Raw genomic sequence first — 27,129 nt, forward strand, 5'->3', positions numbered from 1 at the left:
CATGTCATGCTAGAAAATAGCATGTGTATTGTGCAATAGTCACAGGTGTATCAGAAGATTCTATGCAATGTTAGCATTGGTGACCAGTATTTCATGTCGAACTTTCGCCAGGTTTTACACAATGGAATTTCAGCCACCGTATGCGGCGCGAAAAAACAGCGACGTACGCTCACGCACGGAACGCAGCTGCCGCTGATGTCCGCCAAACAGGATACACAAACAGTATATAAAGGTGTATTAGAAGGTGACAATGTTGTTGCAAACATGTCTGGATCCCAACCAGAGCTGGACCCAGAGCTGCAGCAACTTTTTCACCAGCTGGACTCCAGCACCACCTATGTGCCACTGCACATGCAGGCAGTGGGTAATGAGGAGGCTGCTGGCCCTTCTACAGCAGGGCAAGCTGCACCTGACCATTCTACAGCAGGGCAACCTACACCTGGCCCTTCTGCAGCAGGCCAACCTGCAGCTGGCTCATATGCACCATCAGCAGAATTGGTTGGAACACAACAGGGGACTTCACAAGGTAGTACCATGGCCAGCACTTCAAGTGCAGCGACTGGTGCCAGGGGGCGTGGCCAGGGACGTGGCAAGGGGCGAGCCAGTGCAACAGCGGAACCACCCAAAAAAAATAAGGCATATGAAGCACAGGAGCTGGCCATCCTGGTTCCCCGAGCACGTGATTGGATAGAGTGTCCATCCGAGAAGCTGACACACACACGCAGATGGAAGATTTGGGAACAGATAACGGCAGAGATTAATGAAGTAGCGCCACAAGTTCGTGAGACGGACCATGTGAAGAAGAGGCAAGTTGTTTTGTGATACATGTGGCCAGTAATAGCCAAGTAATGATTGAATTGATGCTTAGATGCATTTTGCAAATGGCCCGTGAGGTTGTTACGATACACATACATTATTGCCATGTTATTTCGTTGAGAGTTAGAGTAGGGTGATTGTGAATGTGTATTGTAACGGTTGATATCATAGTTGCATGTAATATTATATATGGGACATTAATCACATGTTGTAATATGTAGCACAGAGCAATGGCTGCAACAGCTAACATTGGGAGTGACATGTATTAATATGTCAACTTACATTGCAGGTGGCAGGACTTCAAAACCAACCTGAAGAGGAAGATGACCAAGCGGTGGGAACACAGCCAGACATCTGGGGCCGGGCCCATGCCATCAGGGCTAGAGCTCACCCCCCTGGAGGTGATGGCCGAGAGCTGTATATCAGTTGAGGAGATCAGGGGGGTGAGCACGATGGATAGCGAGGCCCCAGCTGAAGTGTTTGCGTCTTTTCTGGAAGGTAAATATTGGTCATGCCATAAACTTGTGCAAGTAATTATCGTAGAATGTCTCCTAATTGTGTATATCTTTGCCCACAGACACCCCACCGCTTGGTGACGACTCTGCTCAGGAGGTGGAGGAGTCCGTGCCACCTGGCCCCAGAGGTAGGCCTGTGCAGCAGCAGGCATCGGCCCAAGCCGATTTGGCCGCCTTGGCCCAGATGCTTGGGGACATCAACCAGCAGGGAGACTTGGCATCAGAACGGGTGCGTAGGACCGAGGAGATCCTGGCGAGCTTGGTCAGCACCCAGCAGTCCATGGCTGCGAGCATGCAGGCCATGGCTGAGTCACATCAGGCCATGGCTGCAAGTGCTCAGGTGCTGGCCGAGCAAGCCACCCGCCAAAATGATCTCCTCCTCCACCATAATGAGCTTATGGTGGAGCTGGTTACCAGCAACAGGGTCCTAATGTCATCCGTTTCTGGTGCATTACCACCCGCAACACTCCCTGCTGGCAGGAGGGGTAGACCAGCCAACCCCTTCACATCATCTGCTCCACCTGCCCCAGCATCTGGCCGTCCCCGAAGAGCTGCTGCACAGGCCAAGGAGCCTACCAAGGCCAAACGTGGTCGGAAATGAACTTGTGGCTGCATTAATCTCCACCGTTATGTGTTCCCAAATCTTCCATTGTGCTGTGTGTGTCAGCTTCTTGTGTCCAATCACGTGCTGAGGGTAACCAGATGAGCCCTTGCTTCATATGTCCTTTGTGGTTCCCCTGTTGCCCTCTTTTGCCTGCCATTACTGTCAGCTGTACTTGAAGTGATGGCCATGGTACTATCTTGTGAAGTCCCCGGTTGTGTTCCAAATGATTCTGCTGATGGTGCATATGAGCCAGCTGCAGGTTGGCCTGCTGCAGAAGGGCCAGGTGTAGGGTGCCCTGCTGTTGAATGGTCAGGTGCAGCTTGCCCTGCTGTAGAAGGGCCAGCAGCCTCCTCATTTCCCACTGGCTGCATGTGCAGTGGCACATAGGAGGTGCTGGAGTCCATCTGTGTGCAATTATATTTGTTTGGTATTCTTATTTATTTTGCTGCATTCCTGCCATGTTGTTTATTGTTTGGATGTATTATTTTATGGTCATTGCATCACAGTGGCATTGACTGTGACATGAATATAAATAAATGTGTTTACTTTACCCAAAATGTGTGGTTTCATGAGTACATGTCGAATACACATGTGTATTGATAGTATTAAGATTCAGTCATGTCCATTGTTAGCAGTTTTTAAGTGTGGGACAAGTACAGCATATGTGGGGGATTACTAAGGTTTCCTTGAAGCAGCAATGGTTTCAATTAAAGCACTGACAAGCGGCCTATTAGTGAGTAATGAGTAAAGGAGTAGATTCTATTGGGTTCAGGTGTTAATGGTTGTAGTCATTAGGCGTACGTTCGCCTACCGCATGAACAAGTGGTGTCCGCAAAGCAATAGTACACTTGTGGACACCGCACATTTCTGCCCTTTTTGATCGCGTGCATTCGGAGTGGTTTCCGAATGTACGCCCCCCAACATAAGTGTACTCCCCCGTGTCCGCCCATGTTTCCGCCCCGTTTTGCCCACTTTGAAACTACGCCCATGTGTCATTCCGCATGACGCCCATAATACGCCCCTATTTCCCGACTGATAGCGGTGAACAGTTTTGGACGGGATTTGGCCGAACTGGTACCGAGTCAAGGCGTGGCACATGCGCGTAGCGTTCTCCACGCATGCGCAGACGCCGTAAAGACGCGATCCGAAAGTACGCGGTAAAGTCCGCGTCAATCAGAATAAGGGCCTTTATGTCCTGTCCCTGAGAGATGCATCAGCAGCTGTCTAGTGTCATCCACTGATGACTCCAGTGACTCAGAACACAACAATAAGTCATCGACATATTGTATCAGTATCGAACCACTCATGGGTTGAAAGGATTGCAAACAATCATGTAAGGCCTGGGAGAAGATGCTGGGGCTGTCTATGAATCCCTGGGGGAGTCGTGTCCAGGTATACTGTACTCCTCTGTAGGTAAAGGCGAACAGATACTGGCTGTCAGGGTGCAAAGGGACAGAGAAAAACGCAGAACACAAGTCAATGACTGTGAAATGAGTACAGTGAGGTGGGATTTGCATTAGGATGACAGCTGGGTTTGGCACTACGGGGAATTGGCTCTCAACTACTTTGTTTACCCCTCTTAAATCCTGCACTAGTCTGTAGCCCCTCCCCTGCTCTTTTTCACAGGAAAGATGGGACTATTGGCCGTACTGGAAGTTCTAACTAGGATTTCCTGTTGGAGCAATCTTTGGATCACTGGGTATACTCCTAGCTCAACTTCAGGTTTTAAAGGGTATTGCGGTATTTTTGGGGCTATCCTGCCTTCTTTTAAGCGGATCTCTACTGGAGCTACATTTGCCATCAGCCCAGAATCCTGTCCATCTTTAGTCCAAAGGGAACTCGGTATTTGTGCTGTAATTTCAGCTACCCTAGATGGATTTGATTCTACAACAGTGGAATACAACATTAGCCTCTGAGGACTGTCCAGCATATCTTGCACTTCTTGTGTAAGATTTCTAGGAGTGTCCAGGAATACCCCATCGGGGGTGCAGTAGATGACACATCCCATTTTACATAGTAAATCTTTACCCAGGAGGTTAGTCGGGGCCGCTGCAGCCAACAGAAAAGAGTGTTTGGTATGCAGAGGCCCGATTGTAACCTCTGCTGGTTTCGTCAGTGGGTAATGTTGTATTTTTCCTGTTACCCCAATTGCCGCTACTGATTGGTCAGTGAAACCCAAGTGAAGAGGAGTGTTGAGAACAGATCTGGCCGCCCCTGTATCAACCAAAAAGGTTTGCCTTACTCCAGCTATATCAACCTTCACCTGAGGTTCCTCTCTAAGGTGTTGTGTTAGTCTAACTGGCTGTAGGATACAGGTATGACCTGTTTCCTATTGTTTTACCTGGGTTGCCCTTAGTACAGTGTCAGCCATCAAATGGGGAGGAGGCATGTTGCGTGACCTGTCTGTCTCCTCCCATTGTCTAGGGGTTGGGTATCTCCGTGTCTCACCCTGGTGAGGCTCCCAGTCTCGCCTATGTGTTTTGTAACTCCTGGGGTTTCCTGACTTACATTGTGCTGAGTAGTGTCCTTCCTTATTGCAGTTGTAACAGATAATCTGCTTTCTACCTGTGTCCCTGGTGTTTCGTTGGTATGCAGCTTTATTTGGGGCATTTGTAAGAGCTTGGATGCTAACCATCATCAGTTTATCAGTTTGCAGTTCCCTGTGCTTCTTAATGTTACGGTCGTGGTCCACAGCAGATTCCCGTAGGGCATCCACTGTCATTCCACGCCAATTTGGGAACGAGGTTTGGACTCTGGCTCTCAGATTATCTTTAAGCCCTTCCACCAGCACAGAGACAATCATCTCCCTCAGGTGAGGGTTGTCCTTAGGCTCGGAGACACCAGTGTATTTTGATACCGTTTTCAAGGCCCTGGTGAAATAATCACCAGCGGTTTCACCATCCTTTTGCTTGATGGTGAAAATCTTGCTATATTCCACTGCCGCAGGAAAATATACTCCCAATTGTAAGTTGATTAGGCGTATATTTTCCAGGTTGATCTCATCATTTATCTCCCTATCCACTTTCAATCCACTGTCCTAAATGAATTTCGGGATGTCTATGTGGGTAGGGAGACAGGCCCTCAACATGATTCTCCAATCCTTGTTGGTGGGTTCATCAGAGTTTCCCAGATCCCTTACAAATTTCTGGCTTAGGGCCAGATCTTTCCTAGGATCAGGGAAATCTGTAATGATGGATCGCAGCTCTAACCGTGTCCATGGGTTTAGCATGGTCATCTTTCTGGTAGGTATCACACCCTCTCTGTCTGCCTTACCATAGGGAACCTCCAGTGTGCGTACAGGGTATGTTTGTACCACTTCCGCATTACTGGGACCTGGTTGGGAGTCGTCTGTGTCTGTGCTGTGTGGTGCTATCTTACCTGAGTCCATGACTATGCTGTTGGCATCAGCCGTCTCCTCTCCCTGTGCAGGGGCCCCAGCAGCAGGTTTTGCTGGTTCAGCCTTTCCTTCAATCATGTTAATTGCATGGGAGACGGCCAGTGCCAACAGCTGCTCGTTTTCCTCTCGGGTTTCCTTATAAGGGGATAAAACAGGGTACAAGTTAGCAACTGGTAAATTTCTGCTCATGTCACGCTTATTAGTCATTAACCCCTTCGGCACATATGGGGGTGGGGGAGCTGTTGCGGCTACGGTTGCATTTTTATTGTGGCTGATTGTATCTGGCACTGCCAGACACCTGATTCCCCATTGTTCCTGTCCTTCCTTCTGCCACAATTTAAGAATTTCTATGTGCTTCACTCTCTTCGTACGACTGGAGAGTAGACATATTTCATCTTTTACTGCTGATAAGATTTCTGGATCAAAGCTACCAACACTGGGAAATTCTAACTTGCTGCCTTGTGTCATCTTTTTCCATTTCTTTTGGTAAACAACTGCTCGTTCACCGTGCTTACAGCACATAATAAAAGCCGCCGATCCTTTGTCTCCACGTGTGCGAACTTTATCGCACGTGGCACATATACTGTAATAAACAAGCAACTCAAGACACTATACCCCGTTAAACTACTTGTGGCAGGCAGAAGTACAGTTTACTAAACACTTAGATATGCTTTTAAAAAAAAACACGTGGCTTTCACTTATTGTACTTCGGGTTCAACGCTAGCACTTCTTGAGCCCCGCACCGCCGCGGACCTGGCCTATCCAGCAATGGATACTAAATACTTCCACCCTTTTGCCGGTATAGGTCAGGCCGCGCGCCTGGTACTGAGCTCCAGAATGTGTAACGGACGGACGATGCCCCCAATTGTTAATGGCGATTAAATATGACCAAAGAAACAATAAGTGAAAAGCGCAGGCTACGTATTATGTCCGTAACCAGCGTACCCTTTATACCTAGCTACGTGCGAACAAAGCGTAGCGCAGCGTAGCTTACCTTTATAGTGTATAGTGTATTTTACACCAAAGAACCAATACCTTAATAAGAGATCCTTTCGCAGTACTCTGACTCTAATCTGCGAATATACCTCTAAGGACAGTGTCCGTAATATACCTTTATCGCTAAATGCGAATAACAGACACAACCACAGTATAGTAGTAAGGAGATGAGAACTCCGTAAAAAGTTGTATTTAAGTCCCTAATGGACAAAAGGGGGTTACAGGAATAGAAAATACAGGTATAACAGGTAATGCAATAGACTAACAATGAATACAATATTCAGGCTCTACTAGGGTAAGAAAACAGATACAGGATACAATCAGCCAACAATAATAAGAATAAATACCGTGAATGCAACCGTTACCGTCTCCTCATCAAATATGCGCAGCGCAGTCCGGTCAGAGCTCGCTATCGTTCAGGGTTGAACTATAGCCCGGTCGAAGGTCAGGGAAAGGAAGATGTGCCGAAGTGACCAAGGCCGCCCTGGGTCACCTATCTTATAGGGTCAGAAGGGGGAGGTCAAAGTCCATTCCTATTGGTCAGAGATCGTATGTCAGGTCCACTGTGATTGGGGGGTAAGATGATACACCTGGTTTGAATAGGTGCAGGGGAGTAAACTTTAGGAGTCCTTTGTTTGTCGGTATCGTCGTCAAGAGTTGTAAATAGCTGTAGAAACCGGTTACATCTAGATTCCTTTGTTATATACTTTCAACCGAAACTGTCTTGGGAATATGGAATATGTCCATAACTATCGGGCCGTGTCTATTGCGAAATATTCGCAATGACCGGAATACTGCGCATAAGAAACGGAGCGGAACGGTACTAAACACTATACAGACAGATGTATGCAATGCTAACTAAGCTATGTGTGGCATTCTAAACCTTTAACTATATTTTATTTAGTGTTAGTATGTTCTTATGAATTTATGTGTAATAGTATGGCTACGCTTCTGGTCCACTTTGTCACACAGACTTGGGTATGGAAACTTTATTAGCGCAACTCTGCGAACCAAAATGGCGGCCATACTATCCTAAAATGGCGTGTATGCAACTCGACTTTCACACATGTTATTGTAATGAGGATGGGCACAAGGCCTATCAGAGCAGGGGGAGGGTTTAGACAGGGTAGGAATGATCACGAGTTAGAGTGATCACCTTCTGTCCAAGAAGCCCCACCCACCCATTTCTCTTCCTCTTCGGCGGCGGTAAAGAACGGTCATTCTTTAAGAACTCTGTGTGTGTGTAGGTAGTGGGGTGCACTCTCCCTCGACATCGATTGTCATGGGCCATGCTTCTGTCCGGGGATGGCCGTCACCACCAGGCCTGGTGGCTGACCAGGGAGAGTGGTCACCCAGCGTTGTATGTATGCTTAGTGATCTTTAACCCCACCTTTCCTATAGTGACCGTTCTTTAGTGCCGCCACCATTCATAGTCTTAGTTAATTGTCAAAATAAATTTGACATTCTTTTTGAAACACCAGCACTTTGTGTCGTGTCTTTATTTTAAGTTAAGTTATATAAGGTTTAAAGTTAAGTTTGTATTTAAGTGTATCAACCGTCGGGGTGGACCAGGGGGATACCCGATGGTGAGTTTATGCTATTAAGGTGTTATATATACACACACACATACATATTAGCACATTGAGAAGATCTGGTTAGTTAATTGTTTAAAGAGGAAAACTTGTATGGTGCATGGGTGAGTATTGTGTGCAGCTGCACGTCTTTTAGCTATTGTGTGTGCTGATTGGTGTTGCGAACATTGGTCCGCTAAGCTGCCGCCCTGCGAGACCTGAGAGTCGCTTTTTTTCTTGCGAATATATTTCATTCCGAGCACTGCAAGTGTACATGCAAGGTTGCGAAGCCACCACCAAGCACTTGTGGTCAACTCCCCTTGTATACGCCCAGGTTTCCTCCCAGTTGTGCCCTTTTGCAAAGCTGCGCCCAGAGAAACACCCACATCACACCTTCATTTTAGGACTTGTTCGCAAAGCGTATTTCTGTGCACAAGGGTGCGAGCATGCACGGACTATGAAACATGCACATGCGCGCTGCGGCAGTTGCCCATGCATAATGAGCTAAATCCCCCCCCCCCACACACACACACACAAACACATAGGGGGTTATTCTGGTTGATTCCACCAAACCCCACCTTGCAAATGGTTGGCTGCCGCCAGCCTCGCTCGCAGGGGCTTGCGAATGGATGTTACACAGTAACCTTAAGCTGAGTGTTTTATTCGTAAGAATTTTTCCTACGAATGGGTGGCGGCCAGCCACCATTCGCAAGGCGGTGTTTGGAAGACTCTGGTGGAATCAACCAGAATAATCCCCTGGGTGAACACACCTTAAGCTGAGTGTTTATGTTTACCAAGCTGTACAGAACAATGATGTCCCCTTCCCCAGGGGGGCCCAGGTCATGAGTCCACACCCCACCCTTTTTCCCCACCGCTGATTGGTTGCTATGGGCAACTTCTCCACCTATTCTCTTTAGAAAGTACTGTATGATACATGCCTGTTGGTTCTCCCCTTGAGCACTAATACAAACTTTACTAGGTCATACCTCCCAACTTGTAGGCTTTAAGGTGGCGTGCACCGATATAGGGGTCGAGGCTTGCCTCGGAGGGGTCGTGGCCTATAATTGTGCCATCCCATGAGGCCACGCCCCTGTTTTGCCACTGTGGGGGCATGGCCCAGAGGCTCTGTGAGCCTCTAGCCATGCTCCCATCCCCTCTGGATGAGGGAATAAATGCTGTGCGCATGCTCAAAGCCTCTATTACTGCTGGGCAGCAACTGACAGGGGGGACTCCCAACTCCCCCCCCCCCCCTGTCGCGGGGGACTGCCGGCCGTGGGAGGGATGTAGGAACCGAGACGTTCCCGTGGTAATCGGGACGGTTGGGAGGTATGCTATGTTCATTATCTCAACGTGGTAATACACTCTACCAGTGCATCATAACAGGTTTGAGTTCCCCTTCTAAGGGGTCAATCCTATTATCGTAGAAGGGTGCGAGTTGCTGTTCAGGTGCCGTTTAATGCTGAAAACGGCACCCGAATTACCTAACTCCCACACTTTGCAGGGGCGAATTCGCTTTATGGAGGTGCGAGCACTTTTAAGCGAATTCATCCCGCCATAAAATGCACCCTGTGCCGTGGCGAATCATCCACAAGAAATAGGATTGACCCCTATGTGTCTAAGCGCCATACTAGCCACTAGGCCTTACAGAAATATATAGTGCCAAGTCTGCCCATCAGTCACAAACAGTGGTGACACTGCTTTAATGAAGAGGCGGTAGATTCACTCAAATTTCAGAAGTGTTGGCCATAGCAACCAATATCACGCAATGTTCTATATTAAAGCGCAGTAGATACAGGACAATGTTTTGCATCACCGCACAGTACATCAGCAAAAAGGTTTCAGTGAGCAACGAGTATAACTATATTAGCAATTAGCATTAGTGACTGTTTATGTTTACACAAAAGAACCGCGGGTATAGAGAGATATATAATACATATTGGACTGATTGGTCGCTCAGCGTCACATGACCACTTTCGCCATTAGCCACGCCCCTTCTAACCGGAAGTGACGACAAGGCCCCGCTGGCTGTTGCTGCGCAGTATCTGGAAGAAAGGAGAATCCCGACACGTCTGCCTGTACCCGCTGTACGTCCTACACCCGCACCGACCGCCTGCCCATCGCTGCTGAAAGGTGACCAGGCAGCGGAGGCCGTGCTGTGCAATGCAGGGGGAGGGGGTTAGCTGCTATCTGTACGGGCATCTCATTCACTGGTGTCTCCGGGTAAGGCCTAGCCGTCCACACCGATGTGTCCTGTCCGCCTGCTGCCCTGACCCTCTGCTCGCCACTATCCAACATAGCTAATGCCCTCCGCACGGGGAGCAGCCTGCTGCTGTGCAATAGACCGGCAGCTGGTTTCATCGTGCCCCCATCTGTCTTCACCTCTGCAGCTCTCTCACATCTGGAACCAGCGACTTACCTGTCCGTGAGCCATCCGTGTGTCCTTCGTGTGCTCTGCAGGCGCTGCCAGTGCTTTATATACCCACTGTAGACATATATGCGCTGCAGGTGCTGACAGGCTTTATATACCCACTGTAGACATATATGCGCTGCAGGTGCTGACAGGCTTTATATACCCACTGTAGACATTTATGCGCTGCAGGTGCTGACAAAGGCTTTATATGCATACTGTACACCTATATGCTCTGCAGGTGCTGACAAAGGCTTTATATGCATACTGTACATCTATATGCTCTGCACGTGCTGACAGGCTTTATATGCATACTGTACACATATGCTCTGCAGGTGCTGCGAGGGTTTAATATACCCACTGTAGCTATCTATGCACTGCAGGTGCTGACAAAGGCTTTATATACATACTGTACACCTATATGCTCTGCAGGTGCTGACAAAGGCTTTATATGCATACTGTACACCTATATGCTCTGCAGGTGCTGACAGGCTTTATATGCATACTGTACACATATGCTCTGCAGGTGCTGCGAGGGTTTAATATACCCACTGTAGCTATCTATGCACTGCAGGTGCTGACAAAGGCTTTATATACATACTGTACACCTATATGCTCTGCAGGCGCTGCGAGGGTTTAATATACCCACTGTAGACATATATGCACTGCAGGTGCTGACAAAGGCTTTATATACATACTGTACACCTATATGCTCTGCAGGTGCTGCGAGGGTTTACTATACCCACTCTACACCTACTGTATATGCTCTGCATGTGCTTCCAGTGCTTTATATACGCACTGTAGACATATATGCACTGCAGGTGCTGACAAAGGCTTTATATGCATACTGTACACATATATGCTCTGCAGGCGCTGCAAGGGTTTAATATACTAACTGTACACATATATGCTCTGCAGGTGCTGCGAGGGCTTAATATACTCACTCTACACCTATATGCTCTGCAGGTGCTGCCAAGGCTTTATATACCCACTGTAGACATATATGCACTGCTGGTGCTAACAAAGGCTTTATATACATACTGTACACCAATATGCTCTGCAGGTGCTGCCAAGGCTTTATATACCTGCTGTAGACATATATGTGCTGCCAGTGTTTTATATATCCACTCTACACCTTTATGCTCTGCATACTGTACACTGATATGCTCTGCAGGTGCTGCCAAGGCTTTGTATACATACTGTACATGTAAATGCTCTGCAGTTGCTGCTAAGGTGTTATATACCCTGCAATATATTAAGGCTTTATATACCCAGACATAAATTCACTGCAGATGCTGCTAAGGCTTTATATACGTACTGTACACCTATATGCTCTGCAGGTGCTTCCAAGGCTTTGTGTAAGTTCTGTACATCTCAATCAGGAGTTGGCAATAACCTGTCCTCCAGCTGTTGATGAACTACACATCCCAGTATGCATTGCCTTAAGGTGCATACACACTGGGGCTTTTATAGCAAATATCGCTGGAAATTTGGTCACTGAGCGACCATATTGCCGGTGATTGGAGTGTGCACCAGCGATAAATCGCTGTGTGCGCGCTCCTGTTTTCAGCCCCTGAATGGTCGCTTCCACTGCCTCTTCTCCCGGCAGTGTGATTTTCATCTGCGACCATCTCTGGTCGCAGATGAAAACGGGACACTGAGCAATATTGCTGAGCAATATATTACTAGCGATCATATTGCCCTGTGTGTACGCACCATTAGTTTTGCTATTTGGCCATGCTGATGCAAGGCATGGTGAGATGTGTAGTTCATCAACAGCCGGAGGGCCACTTATTGCCCACCCCTGATCTAAATGCTTTGCATGTACTACCAAGGCTTTCTATAACAACTGTACACCTGTTTCCTCTGCAGGCGCTGCCAATACTTTCTATAACCATACTTCACTTCTATACTCTGCAGGTGCTGCCAAGGCCTTATTTACCCAATGTACACTTACATGCTCTGCAGGACCTACCAGGACTGTGTATACCTGCCTTCACTGAAGGTCCCGTCAGGGCGGTGTTTATATAACTGTGTGCTCTACCAGGGCTGTATATACTCGCCTGTACTGCAAACTCTGTCAGGGCTGTGTATACCAACCTATATTGCTTTGTCTGCCCACTAGGACTGTGCACCTTACCAAGGATGTATATATACCCATAAGTAATGTGCTGTACACTTATATGCTCTGCAGGTGCTGCTAGTGCGGTGTACAATCACTGGCACTGTGCTGTACACTTGGTAGCTCTGTAGATTCTGCTAGGCTTGTGTATGCTAGTTTTCATTCTACAGTGTAATACATTAAATTGCAGTTGCTGTGCATTGTGTTTACTCCTTTTAACTGCAGCTTCTGCGTTATTTTCAGTATCTCTTACCAACAGCCTAATGCAAGCGTGGTCACCGGAATCTCCAGCGAAGCTAAATTGCACTTCAGCCAATAGACCCCATTATTCTCAATGACGTCTGTATTGCTGCCGCTATGTACCACGCTAGAAACGGCTAGTCACACTGCTGCCCTGTGGGGTAATGCCATCTTCAGATGACGCCATTCCCTTATCTATTTATTTTGTTTCAGAATAACAAAGCTTCCATACACTGTGTCCCAAAGGGCATGGAAGGCATAGTGACATCTATTATTTCACTGTCACAGGGACAGTATATTCACATAATAGCTGTCCCTAAAATATCTGTTTACTGCATGCAGATTCTGCTAAGGGCATCTTTTGTGAAAAGGCGGCCACTAATTGCTTTTGTGGCCTGCTGTCTGCTTCCCAAAGATGCCACACAGTGACCAACATTATCTGACCAATTGAAACTGAGAAACGCTAAAGTGGATTCAATATGGGATTCTGACTGTTGTACTATCGGGCCGTTTTTGTCGGATCCGACAATAGCTCGACAGTCTGAATTTAATATTCCGAGTGTCGGAAAGTCTGTGTATCGCCGAAAACAGACGCGGATTGACGAAAAAGGGTCATAAATTTGTCTTTCCACGGCCGTTTCCAACAAAACTGGTCCGACTTTAAAAATAGTCGTCTCTGACACAAGGATTATGCCCATTAAACATCGTCATACTCTGCTATGCCCATTACATATTCTGTCATAATGACAATTGCACATTATGGCACACACTGTATTGCCCCTTACACATTATACCACACACCATCATTCCCATTAAATATGATGGCATACACAGTAATAACCATTACACATGATGACACACACCGAAAAGTTCTCAGTGGCATATCAGCGCAAAGGTAGCAGCATAAGGGTGCACAGTGCCGCACACAAAAAGGCAGGGTGCATTTTGAGGTTTTAAAAACAGGCAAGGTGCGGCACCCTGCAATAGAAGCTTAGAGGGAACACTATTTATTGCTACAAATGAATAGCGGTGACGGTTGTTTCAGTTTTGACTGAGCTTTTCCTCCTCCATTTATTTTTCCCTGCTACATTTGTGTTGGTGATGTAGCATGAGCTACCTCATATTCTTCAAGGTCATGCTATGCGGCACGGTACCTTACAAAAGTGTCACACATTACCCATAATCTTAGTGCAACGTTACAATAATTAATCACCAAAATACATCCTATCTGAAATAACATCAGAAGACAATTAGGGCCATATTCAATTGTTTAATAATGCCCGATCGCCCTTCTAAAGTGAGTTCCGTCGGAGACCATATTTACCACCAGTGTTTGGAAGTTAGGTGTAAGGCTGGAATGGCTACAGAACAGTTCAGCAGAGGTTTCCATGCATTACCCGTTTTTTTTTCTTTTTTCCCCTATGGTGATGGCCTGTTCACATGTGTAAGTGCAAACATAAATATACAGGAACTTTGCAGTATACGGGTGCATGGCAGGCCCTGCTCAAACATTATTTTATTGATATAAGCAGTAGTCTTAGTTCTTTCCCATCGCAAAGCAAACTGTGTGACGCTGACCTGATCTGAGATGTGATTCTTGCGCTGTATGTCCTCGGTGTGGCGTTCACATCATGCAGACGTTTGTTCACACAACTATAATATTAGGATCAATTAGCGCATCAGCACTAGGCTCTGGGTTTGGCAGTGATCTGTAGAAGGAGTTTTCAATCCTCCACTCTGGCAGATGAGGTGTTAGTACATTTCGTTGCTTCGGCATCCTGCTCCACCTCGGCAAAGCAAAAAGAGCTATAGCGGCATGATCAGACCACTATAATACATCTCTTATGTGTACACGGTTCCAGAGCATGGGAAGTGTGGAAACGCTTAAGCGGCAAGGTGGAGGCGGGGGATGGTCGCATGCATGTTGAGCTCCGTTCTCCCATCCACGGAGCTCCACCACCCCTGGCCTCCGGAGCAGCGTGGCTGCGGCAGGGTAGGAGAGGGATAAAGCAGAGGAGTCAGGCGGAGGAAGGAGGCAGGTGAAGAGAGCGGAAAGGAAAGGAGACGGCTAAGAGGAGTGCAGGACGCAGCAGCACCCGGCCAGAGGCGGGCAGTGCCGCAGCACCATCCGAAACCCCGACACCACTATCGATCACCGCAGCACCCCCAGCACAGGTCAGGTCAGGACGCAGTGAGAGGACCAGCTCACTCGGTGACCCCGTCCTCCCAGCCGGGACAGTAGGCATATTGGCCATGGGGCCTGGGCATGACACCCAGAAGCCGGAAGAATCACCCCCCCCCCCCCCCCCCCCCCCCCAGCCGTGCACTGGATTTCCGACCTGCAGGCCCCCAAGCAGGACGCACCAGCTCCGGGTGAGCTCAGCTGTGGCGGCACCCACCCACGCTGGCTCTCCCTTCTGGTAGATGGCCTGTTGAGCCCCTCAAGATGGCGCCGCAAATGGCTGCCTAGGAACTGTGCACTCATATGTAACCCCACATCTCCTGTGTGGTAACTGTACTGTGTCTGCTTAAAGTGCAAATATATGTTCCCTGTCTGATAACTGTCCTGTCCCTGCATATGTTGTTACCTACCCGGCTGCTGCAACGACCAGTGGCGCCACTGATGGCTGCCTAGGCGCTGTCCAGCTTGGCAGGTATGTGTTCCTTGCGTCTATATCCCCAGGGTACATCTAGCGTATATCTGTCACGGTTTAACTGTACCTAACTGGCTGTTGCACAGCAATCCAAATCAAATTCCTAGTATACGCAAGTATACATGGCTAATAAAGCTGATTCTGATTCAATCTCATTCTGTACCATTATCTACAAAGCTGCAACAGCTGTGGACATACAGTAGATGGGGATGCAGTTTGAATCCCGACAGTTTCTCCCTCCAGGGGTGTCCACGACACCCCTGGAGGGAGAATAAATTAGTGTGCCGAGCATAGCGAGGCACCGGGCACGCTGCGTGGCGAGCGCAGCGAGCCCGCAAGGGGGGGGGGGCGAACCACGTCCCCCCCCCCCCCCCTTGTCGGGATTTCGGCGGTCGGGATTCCGGCGCCGGGATTTTGAACGCCGGGATTTCATACTGAATCCAGTAGATGAACTGGTAACAGGCCTGCAAGTGGAATCTGTCTACTGCCTATTGCCCATCATTTGGATACGTAATTGGAGACTGGCTCTAGTAAAGGACTATTGAACTTTGAACCAAAAGGATGATCAGATATGACCCAAGAAAGGCTAAATACTTGCCACAACCCAGGATTGCCCTGCAGCTCTATTTAATTTAGTATTAAGTTATACTTTACAGCTAAGGGCAGTATTCAATGAGGCTGATTCGCCATGTTTTATGGCGATTTTGTGCTATTTTCATGCTGTACGGCTATTTTATTTTTTTATTTTTTTATTTTTACTAAAACGGTGAATCACCCTATTCAATGACCAGATGGCGAATACATTTCGAGGTTTTTATCGCCATGATTCACTGAGTAGCAATAGCTATCTTTTTATGGTGAAGTGGAATGTGAACTTTTAAAATAAAGTGTTTTGTTTTTTACATTTGGTGTCAAAAAATCAGGAATTTTATTCTGAGGGGCATGCTATTTTTATTCATGTGTTTTTTTGTTTTTTTTTATACAGCAGCCAGCAGGGGCCGGGAGCCGAGCCGCTCATTAGATATTCATATATTCACTGCACCTGATCATTACATATGCACGATCGGGTGTAGTGAATACCTGGTGCCCTGTTGGCTATCCCGGGGGGCAGCCTGGCTCCCGGGGAGCCCACCTCCCCCTCACAAACGTTCTGGGGCAGGCAGGGAGACTTCCATCTCCCTGCCTGCCACCGTCCTCAGGCTCCCTGCGGCGTCAGCCGCAGGAACTCAAATTCGCCGGTCAGGGGCAGCGAGCCCCTGACTCGTTGAATACTGGAGCCAGCGAGGCGGCGGGCAGTGGCGAATGTGCAGCGAATCCTAAACAGGATTCGCTGCACGTCGTAAAAATTTTCATTGAATACTGCCCTAAGAGTGTTAAGCCCATCCCATGTTGTTAATGTTGCTAGCACTGTAATTTGACATCCACTGAGATTATTATTATTTTTTTTTTTTTCTATTCTAGTGTTTTTCTTGAAGTTACTTGACAGGACCATATCAAGGGATTCATCTGCCATTGACAACTTTTGTAAGTGTAGTATGGTTTTTGTGTGTTTTTTTTTTTTTTGGTTACTTTATCGTTACAGCATAAATATGCATTTAACAGACTTCTCAGCACCAAAACACTAATCCTTGGCACACTATAAGCAAACCGGGGTGGGGTTAGCAGCAGTAATTTAGGGCCTTATTAAGAATTCAGGCCGTCCCCGTGTCCTCATAGATGCAAATTTAGAAAAAAATTTGCAGAAAAGAGATTTGTAAAAATAAAAACAACCTTATGAGTACACTATATGTGTACTAAGATGTAAAATGTAGGGAAAAGCGCGTAGCATTGGATTTAAACCAGTTGTTTAGTAATAGCCCTCCATCGGCAGGGCCTGCTGGGATTTGTAGTTCCAAAACAGCTGGAATGCCACAGGTTTTCTAATCTTAGGTAAATACAGGTTGAGTATCCCTTATCCAAATTATTCCGAAAACCATAAATTCTCTTGGTTGACGCAACGACCTTTCGACGTGTCAATATTTGTTTCATATTTTGGTGGTCCTCCAGCCGTGTTCATCCACATTTATGTACTTGCCTACTTAGCAACGATAGTTAACATTTTTTACAATCGAATCTAATGCAATCTGAATCCATTGTATTTCATTGTTGTAAAAGACACAATTGTTGACTAATATTATAATGCTCAATCCTTAATTAAAAAAAAAAACAAAAAACACACTACTGGGGACCTCTGTAACTGGCACTACTTACTGAGGGCATGACATGTAACTGGCACTAAATATGTGCAAGAAAATGATTGCTTGGCATTCAAAGTCAGTGCCTAAGGTAGTACACAAACTATGTTTGATTTCCCACCTCGGAAATAGCGGCGGCACATTGCATACCCCCTTTGAGTGCCAAGTCAGTTTGTCAAAATTGGTGTGAAAATTGCCAAGCGTACACTTTTTGTGCATCTCACAGATGTTGGCACTCAGAGGGTTAATAGCTTATTTTTGTTTTCAGGTTAGTACTGACAGCAATTGTTCGGGATATTGCGCCTTTGTTTATAAGTTTATTCTGTCCTTTCATTAGTCGTGCTCTTCTCTTAAAAAAATAAAATAAAATGATGAATCGCTTTAATGGCTTTGTTTGCCATACGTAGAAGAACATGTCTGATGCATGGCTCTGTAATGATGAAGCCATGGTGAGATATAGCAGCCTAACAAAGCTGATCCCCCATTGGCATGTGCATGTTGTATGTTTGCTGCAAAGCCAAACATACTGTATGTGGTATGCTATATTGGACATATTCTGTTTTAATGCAGTAGTCAGAAGTAAAAACTGGACTGTAACTTTACCCCAAACCAGATGTTAATAAAAGGCATGGCTCAGTGCCTTTGTAGTTTATAAGTATAGTGTTATTGCTTGCTATCATCATCATCATCATCATCATTCTTCATTACATCATGGTAATCTCTCACTACCTGCCAGGATCTCTTTTTGCATTCTGATGTTTTGGATGACTTGTGTTTCTGTGATCTCTAATGTACGTTATTTTCTACTTGTGTTTGTACTAAGTGTTTGTAATTGCATTACATTCATTGCTGGATGACTTGGCAGTTTGAATAGCTTTATTTAATCCAATTTACTCATATTCGTGTCTTCTGGGTACTTTTAAATGACAGATGTTCTGTTCTGGTTCTCTTGCGCCAAATAAGGCCTTATTCAGAGGGAGTGATTTATTATTTTTCTTTCCTCTTAGATCTGAAGTTATGAATCCAGTCTATAGCCCAGGTTCCTCTGGGGTTCCATATGCAAATGCCAAAGGTATCGGGTACCCCGGTAAGCGTGATCTATATATTTTTTGTTTGCCTTAAGCATTTCACTTGCTATATCATAGTTATATGAAAGAATGTAAACTCTTATGAACAGGAACCTCTTCCCTCCCTTTTTTCCCTTTTAGAATATTGTATAGTATTGATTTTACTCCTTTTCAACGGCACCTAACCCTAGGTCTCTGCTACTCTAAAAGTTGTTTCCATGTTCTGTCCCCTGATGCAATGATCTTTCATTACCATGTACACGTTTACTAAATTACCCTGTACTGTACAGGCACCTATACACTATGCCCAGGTATCACATGTAGCCTCACATGCGATACCTCGAGTGAGCGGGGTTGCGACACACTGCACAGAGCCGGGGACGGGAGAAGCCGGGCAGCGTCTGAGGGGGTGCTCAGACTCTGACTGGCATTAGCATGCGCAGTCTAATTTTGGGGCCAAATTGCGGTGTTTGGGATTGGCCGTCCTAGTCCTATTCTGTTGCCGTAGGTCTTCCCTCATCTTTGTTTAAAATAGTTGTCTACGAACATCATATTTAAAGTTCTCCCTCTGATAAACTAATGTCTACGTGTTTGATGTGGCCATCTGTTGTACGTTAACCCTGACTTTAGTCTTTGTCTCTGCAAAATGATTTGGCTTTATGGGGCCTATTTAGCAATTTGCTGTGTTTTCACATTGTGTAACAGCCTAATGCAGGAGTCTTCCCAGGAAAAGGCTAATTAGCACTGCAGGCCGCTATTCCTATTACTCCTATCAATGGGGACTACAGTCAGGCCCCTTCAAAGATGGCATGTAGGCAAGTGTAAGGGTTCTTACAGTTCTTTTACAGATGAGCATACGCCAGGGATGGGATTTGCTGGGACAGCAGTAACTGCTATCCCTCTTAGTTACAGTTAGTACATAGTCTTGATATATGTTAAAAATGAAGTCCATCGTGTGATAGAATGTTAATAATCATTACTAGAATGTTAATAATCATTACTCTGCTTTGATTATTAATACATAAGCACCTATATCACAACTAATAATAGCATTGTAGTATTAGTGTATTTTATATGCTCCCAAAAGTCTCAATGAAAAATAGATCTGTCACAGTTTGTGACATATTTGCAAGTGGGAGTGTCATGGGCACATCCATTGCTAAACCTCGTAGTTGGGTAGAGAATGTTCTGTCAAATTAGAAATTGTTTTAGGTAATGACAAATTCCATCATATTAATTGTAAATGAAGTACAATTCCCATTCAACACCTTCCAAAGAAGTTATTCTATACCTGGCCTTGTGAAAGCACATGGAAAGATTCGGGAGCCAGATGAAGACACTAGGAGAGGGGATAAAGACGTTAATTATCCTGAGAGAATGCATCCATAGGATCAATGTCGTTTACATCTTCCTCAGACTGGCAGAATTGTACAGGGGCCAAATTGCGAAATCCTTTTCATAATTTAGTACATATGGAACAAATGGTAGTTAATAACCGCTCTAATTTTTTTCTGTTTGAGCTTTGTGTGAAATCTCCTGCATTAAACTGTTAGCTCTAGGGATACCAATCCAGCTGTTTTATTTTTATTTTTTTCTTTCGCTGCAGCAATGCACCTCTTAGGCGCGAGGGTGCTCAGCGTGACCTGACATATATTTAGTGTTACAGTTGCAGTTGGTCTCTGTACTTTAGACGGAATCCTATCGCCTGCTATTCAAACTAATGTACAATTAGCCATGAAGGGTGTAATTACTGCACATGGTGGACTTACAAAGTACTGCAGGGTTGTTAAAAACAAACTTTTTTTTTTTTTTTTTTTTTTTGCATTAAGGTTTTAATGGAAAAAAAAATTGTAATCCTGTTTGTAATACTGTGAAACATTACTATGTAATAGAAAACTTTTCAGAGAAACACACAAAAAAGGAGTTAAGCATTAGCACTGCATATGTCACTGGCATAAAACATTTTGCATAAAAACACTAGATTAGATGCATTTTCAGTTCCCAGTCTTTCAAAGCTTAGAATGAACTAAACCAAAAGAGAAAATTCTTTCTATACTATCTGAAGATGATTGAGCAGTCATATGTTGTTCAATAATGGGAAATACATTAGGATTAACAAATGTTGGGGCAGAAGCTTGATGCAAGGCAGACTTAGCACCTCTTACCTGATTCACCCCTCTACATGTTTAATGTGTTTATAATTAACTGAATTGATTTGAGCTTACTTGTGTTAAGGCAGCACGTAACAAGAATGTAAAATATTTTGTAAAATTCTCTGTACATGCTGCACTTTGTGTAATGCATCTCCCAGTAGATACATTTGGCCCATTTCCCGGCTGTATCAAGTACAGCCATGGCCCAAAGTTTTGAGAATGACTGAAGTGTTGGCTATCACAGTTTGCTGCATCAGTGCTTTTAGACCTTTTTTTGTCAGATGTGACTATCGTATGCTGAAATAAAATGACGCATTTTATGTATCAATGGTTTTTATTGACTTTTACATTAAGTTTATGCAGAGTCAATATTTGCAATGATGACCCTTCTATGGACTGATGTACACTTGATGAGAGGGTAGCAACCCACTGACTATTGTGGTGCCTCCTACTCGATGCTGTCAGAATATACCATGGGAATAACTTTCCCAAATTACAGGCTGAACAGAGTCCACAACCCCCTCCTGCTAATAGGACACCTCTCCTGACCACCTCCAATACCTGAACTATAGGCAGACTCAGAGCCCAGATTACAATTTCTACACAAACCAAGCTTATCACCGTTCACCATGTTTTTGGAATACAAAGGTTTTTTTTTTGCCTATTAGTTGATATAAGTATGAATGATACGCCATAGCTCACTTCCTCATAGCACAGCAAGTAACAGTATATTTAGAGGGGCACACTTGCTGTAGAAGGCTTTGCAGGGCCGCCTCCTTTATTCCCATGTTCAAAGCAATATGTTTATTTGTTTTGTACCAATTTTCTTCTTCTGTTTCAGCAGGTTTCCCAATGGGATATGCTACCGCTGCTCCTACCTACTCCCCCAACATGTATGCTAGTGCAAATCCTGCCTTCCCTTCAGGTAAACTAGTCTCCACTGTTTTACTACACAATTGGGTTTTGTAAAGTTTGCAAGTTGAACTATAAGGATTGACGTGCACCAGCTGCTTCCATGGTGACTAAATTCTAGTCACCCATCAGGTCATTGTGGAGGATTCAACATAGGTAAAATGTCACCGTGCTTTCCAGACACCGGAATCCTTTGCTGGAACTATGAACGTGACCTAATCGAGACTAGTACTGTATGTGTTCCATATCATACACTGTAAACCGTCCAACCACTAGTTAAGTCTATTTCTTTTTCCCCCACGGTATAAAATTACTACTCTAAATTTTCTTTGGGGTGTGTCTGTCCATATCTGATGTCATTATATTGGTAAGTCAAAGGATAAACTGGCTCATGATCAAAATGTAACCTACAGTAGGTCGTGCTAACCAGTCCATCCTTTCTGAACTTACAAAAAGGGATCAGGGTCCAGTGTGTAAATGCTTTGCACTTGGTTCGCCATTATAATTATGATCTGCAATCAGTGGGTCCAACATTTTGACAAGATGGGAGGGTGGCAGTTTGAGCAGGTTGGTGCACTGGTGGGGTCATTAGACAGATACACCTATACTATAACAAGACTCTTGAGGCCAGATGGCTGATATTCAGTGAGTGTTAGGCTCCTAATAGGGGGCTTGGCAGCCCTCTGTGTAGCTTTTGCGTCTTAAGAACACATGCTAAAATGAATTGCTGATGTCGGGTTAATGTTTATTGAATAATGTTGATTCAGCGGATTATGATATAATGCTCGTGATGTTTCACGTATATATTTTTTAAAGGCTAGCCAGTTATTGTCTCATGTTTAAAATCAAATAAAAAGTGCTTTTTGCCGGCCAGCACTGCTTTCAGGGATTTGGGGCAGGCGAAACAAAATCCCTGATAAACCAAGTCACTGGCTTATACCTGGTTGGCAATGACACCACACACAGGTGCAGCGCTTTACAATGACCGTATCTCTAAGCATTGGCTCTTCCTATGCTGTAAACGGGTCCTGGGCAAAAATCAGCCTTTTGACCTCTGTCTCCGGTCCTATGCGCACGTCGGGGTTAGCCCAAATCGGAGTAGTCTATAGTAGTTTACAGAACAGCCACTAATCACCCCCCCCCCCCCCATCTATTCAGGTTTACTGAGAAGTGAGCCGACGACTGCTGTTTATATAGAAATAATAACCTTAAAACTGTAAAAGATAATGTAGTTGTTTTTTTTTTAAACACTTTGAATCCGGTTTGCATGTTTTCTTCCTGTTTTTTTGCAATCCTTGTGCTGAAGTGATCCAGCGATGTAACAAAAATTAGTGGTGGGCGGGGCTAAAATAGTGCTCTACTGCTTTTTAATTCAACTTTTATTTTCAGAAGTAGAACATCCGCAATATGTGACTTCGGGTGTGCAAATGTTCATGTTCGGGCACGCGTTCTCAGCTGCGAGAAACGCTGCAATTAATTCAGGTACCTGTTTTGCTTTTTTCTTTAACTCTAGTTATTTTATTTGTGCTCTTCCTTTTAAATACCATCTTTTTAAAAAGCAAAATAAGTACCTGATAACTCCCAGTTTTTTTTAAGCTTTGTTGAGACCTCTCCACTTAGCAATGTACAGCAAGGATGGGCAGACTTCTGCCATCCCCTGCAATAGTTCTGTTTGTAATCTTTGCTTGGGGTGAAGGTTCTTCAGTACAGATTATGGATGAGTTAAGCAGCATGGCCCGCATTCTGAGATGGTAGAAAGAGACTGTGCTGCGATTTGCACCATGTGCTATGGGATTTTGACTATAAAGTTAAAATCCATAGCGCAAATTGCAGTGTACACAGCAACACTGTAAAAATGTTTATTTTTTTTTGGCATATTTAATTATCTGCTGAAGAAATATGAACAGCATTTAAACGCTGGCTGAAACAGAGCCCCATTGTCTGCCTTTGATCCTGTTATGGGACAAGCTTACTGTGCAGCTGTGAGAGGAGAGTGACTTTAGAGTAGTGTTTCTCAACCTTGGTCCTCAGGACCCCCCAACAGTGCACGTTTTCCAGGCACAGGTGCACTCAATATTCACTGACACGTTTTAAAAGATCCCAGGTGAGTCTGTGAGGAGACCTGGAAAACGCGCACTGTTGGACCGAGGTTGAGAACCACTGCTCTAGAGAGACCCTTTCTTGTTGGTGTTGGCACATGCCCTTTCGTGCGCTCCATGACACGAAGTTAGATATTTTGTGTACAATCTATGGTAGGGAATGCAATCCAGGATCATGGCTGTCGATCCATCCCGACAGCTGTGATCCTGGCCAGTTTGCAGTCCAATCGACAGCAGACCGGCAGGCGGCATTCAATGTCCCGCCTGTCGATCAGCGCAAAGGGGGCATGGCTGTGAAAATTGCCGTGTATTGTCAATTTGTGGCCGGGATCGCGACAATCCACTGCCGTTATCGGCAGGACGGGCCAGTGAGCTTCTAAAATCTGGCTCGTTCTGCCGTGATCCCGCTTCAATGCTGTCGCTAAAGACAGCATTGAACAGGGCCCCGCTGCTATTTCCTCTGTCGGAAATAGCGGCAGGACTTTGCATACCCCCCTATGCAGGGAGTAGGAGTGTGTGCAGAATATTCGCTTAGATCTGTTTTCATGAACCCATATTATTCTGTGGTGATGTGAATGAATGCACAGTATTGATCATTGGGTTGCAGTTTTTATTGTAAGATTATACCCCTTTCACATCGCCGACACGTTTTATAAAACGGTATTTTAAAACGGTAATTAAAACGGGTCAGAGCCTTAACATTGCCGCAGATTACCATTTTAAATACCGGTTAAGTCTCATTCAACATAGCAGTCAAACCGTTTCAAGCCAGAGTGTCAACATTGCTTGTCATTTTAAAGGGGACAGCCTATCACTGCTCTGTAGCTTGTGTTGTTTGCCTGAAATACCGTTTCAGACACATTGTACACATTCACATTGCTCAAAAAACGGCAAGGAACCGTGTAGGACTCTGCTTTTTACACGGTTCGAAATACCAGTTAACTTTAAACGGTAAATTGGCTCTGGTGCATTCACAGTGCAGGCTTAAACGTTTTAAAATGAAAAAAAAAATCGGCAATTTACCGTTTTAAAAGTGCGATGTGAAAGGGGTATTAGTTTCCTCTTTTGTTGAACGTTTACAGAATGTGTGATTCCTTTGTTCTCTGTCGCTGTGCTCGTCCCAGGATGTATAGGTTTAGCTGTGGGAATATATTATACCTGGTAACCCTGCACCAGAGATGTTATATCAGGCCTGCTGGGTCCTGATTCAGACCTGCTTGCTAGGCTGCTTATATATACTTCCTAGCGTCCCCGCCAAATGCACGCCCTACCCCCTCTGCCCGGATCCCGATGATGTGAGCTGATGTGTACACTTACACATCCGCTCGCATGCGTCCATACGGAGGAGAAATCATCTGATGGTTATTTACCATAGAATGAGTTCTCCTCTTTTCGCAGATGAAGGTAAGCCTGGACTTTGACCTAGCCCGTTCTTGTGCAAATTCGGTTACTGGCGCTGCCTTCAGATGACACCGTCCGCCCATCGTTTCCATGGCAGCACCCACAGGTTTTGTGGACATGCCCATGAAACGCTGGGCGGACCACAAACCCATGCCCATGTGATTCCATCTGTGCAGTGTAGTATTTATAACAGAGAAGCCTCACCCTCTTTAGATGCCAACTGGTGGTTAGAGAGAAGCAGGATGAGGACATGTTCCCACCATGTAGCGTGGAGGGAAGACCTACTGTTGGATGATTCTTTCCAATCCTAATCACTTCAGATACATCTGTTGAAGTCATCATACACAGGATTTGATCAATGAAGCCGTTATTAGATTAGAAATCTGTTTTTTAAAGAACTTTTTTTATAAAGCGCTATAATGGTGCTGTAGCACCGTACAAGGTGATAAAGCTAACAAGAAACCGAAGTAGACTACTGCAGTCAGTATATGATGTCACATAAGCTGTGTACACACGGAGTAATATGATCACTGGCAATATATTGCTCAGTGTTTTCCGTTTTCATCAGTGACCAGAGATGGTCGCTGATGAAAATGTCACACTGCTGGGAGAGGCAGGGGAAGTCGCTGGTCGGAGGAGCATGCTCCTCCAACCAGCGACCATTAGGGGCTGAAAACGGGAGCAAGCACCTGGTGCACACTACAATCACTGGCAATATGGTCGCTCAGCGACCATATTGCCAGCGATTATTTGCTGAAATCGCCCCCGTGTGTACACAGCTTTAGAGGGGTGAGGGCCATGCTCATATGAGTTGCGCTACGAGATCAATTCTTTGGAAATGTCATGTAGTCAACAAAGTGTAAGCAGCAGCTCACCATATGTACTGACACTGCATATTTATTTAAATGATCTTAAAATAAAAATGTAAGAAACCTGAAATACATGTTGCTTTTCATAAGAGAGCTACTAGTAGCATTCACAAGTCTCTGTAATGAGCTTTGAAACGCAGATGTACACTATACACGGCTGTGTAGTCCGAATGGGAATCATGTTGCCAATCTGCAAGTTATAATCTCTCCTTTCAGGTCAATCTGTCTCTGACAATATTTTATTCTTGTTTTTTTTTATTTATTTTACATTTAGATGCTTTGTACAAGGTTTGAGACCTAATTTCTGCAACTGTTTAGTAGTAAAAAGCGAAGTATTTTATGGTATGAAATGTTCTATCCTGTCTCCCACAGGGTATGCACAAGGTACACCATACAAAGTTTCATGTTCCCCAACCAGTGGGACGGTGCCACCTTACTCCTCTTCCCCAAATCCTTACCAGACTGCAGTATATCCAGTAAGAAGTGCCTACCCACAGCAGAATCCCTATGCACAGGTACAGTGGGGCTTGTCCATTGCTGCAAGTTTTTTTTTTCTTTTTTTTATGTGCAGATTAAATGTAATTGCATGGTTTTTATTTTAGCTTCACCATTTGTTTTGTGCTGTTATAGTCTGAAGCTGTCAAACTGATTTTATGTTATTTATCTCATTTTAATAATGTGGAAGATATTCGGGCTCTATATTTGGGAAGCAGTGACAGGACTCGCTGGCCATAAATCAGGACGACTTGCATACAACCTGATCATATGCAGGTTGTGGAGGGGTTGAACAAGCGCTTACAACCGCAATGAGAGCCAACAGATCAGACCTCTCTATCTGCGCATCATAACGATATTACACACAATGTGCACATGATCCATTGCATGACGCGTCTAGATTGTGCGTTCAGGTCCAATGTTCTGGAGTATGTGGGCCTCGAGTACATCTAGGTGGTAGTACATTGCATTGAAGTTAGTGTACACTTTAGGAAGTGCCCCCAGCTTCTATTTACGTGCCCATAGACCACACCCCCTCCCATCCCGCAGTCACACACACACAGCTGGAAGAGCTTTC

The 27,129-nt window shown here is 45.3% G+C and overlaps 1 protein-coding gene across 10 annotated transcripts in view; it reads left to right on the forward strand.

Annotated features, from left to right (window-relative positions):
* Positions 1–27,129, forward strand: part of FAM168B (family with sequence similarity 168 member B) — a 104,194-nt gene that overhangs the window by 69,324 nt on the left and 7,741 nt on the right. For 3 of the 10 annotated variants that reach the window (XM_083178241.1, XM_083178246.1, XM_083178247.1), the window contains exons 1-6: positions 9,872–10,029; positions 16,784–16,846; positions 18,564–18,643; positions 21,618–21,701; positions 23,078–23,170; positions 26,430–26,572. In XM_083178241.1, coding sequence (XP_083034367.1) covers positions 18,574–18,643; positions 21,618–21,701; positions 23,078–23,170; positions 26,430–26,572 — 390 coding nt within the window. In that variant the 5' untranslated portion in view covers positions 9,872–10,029; positions 16,784–16,846; positions 18,564–18,573. Of the gene's footprint in view, positions 1–9,871; positions 10,030–16,783; positions 16,847–18,563; positions 18,644–21,617; positions 21,702–23,077; positions 23,171–26,429; positions 26,573–27,129 lie in introns of those variants that run through there. The other 7 variants (XM_083178250.1, XM_083178252.1, XM_083178244.1 and 4 more) reach the window with 6 other exon arrangements.

Source organism: Crinia signifera, chromosome 3 (genome assembly GCF_055691185.1).
Source record: "Crinia signifera chromosome 3, ASM5569118v1, whole genome shotgun sequence".
Classification (NCBI taxonomy): Eukaryota; Metazoa; Chordata; class Amphibia; order Anura; family Myobatrachidae; genus Crinia; species Crinia signifera.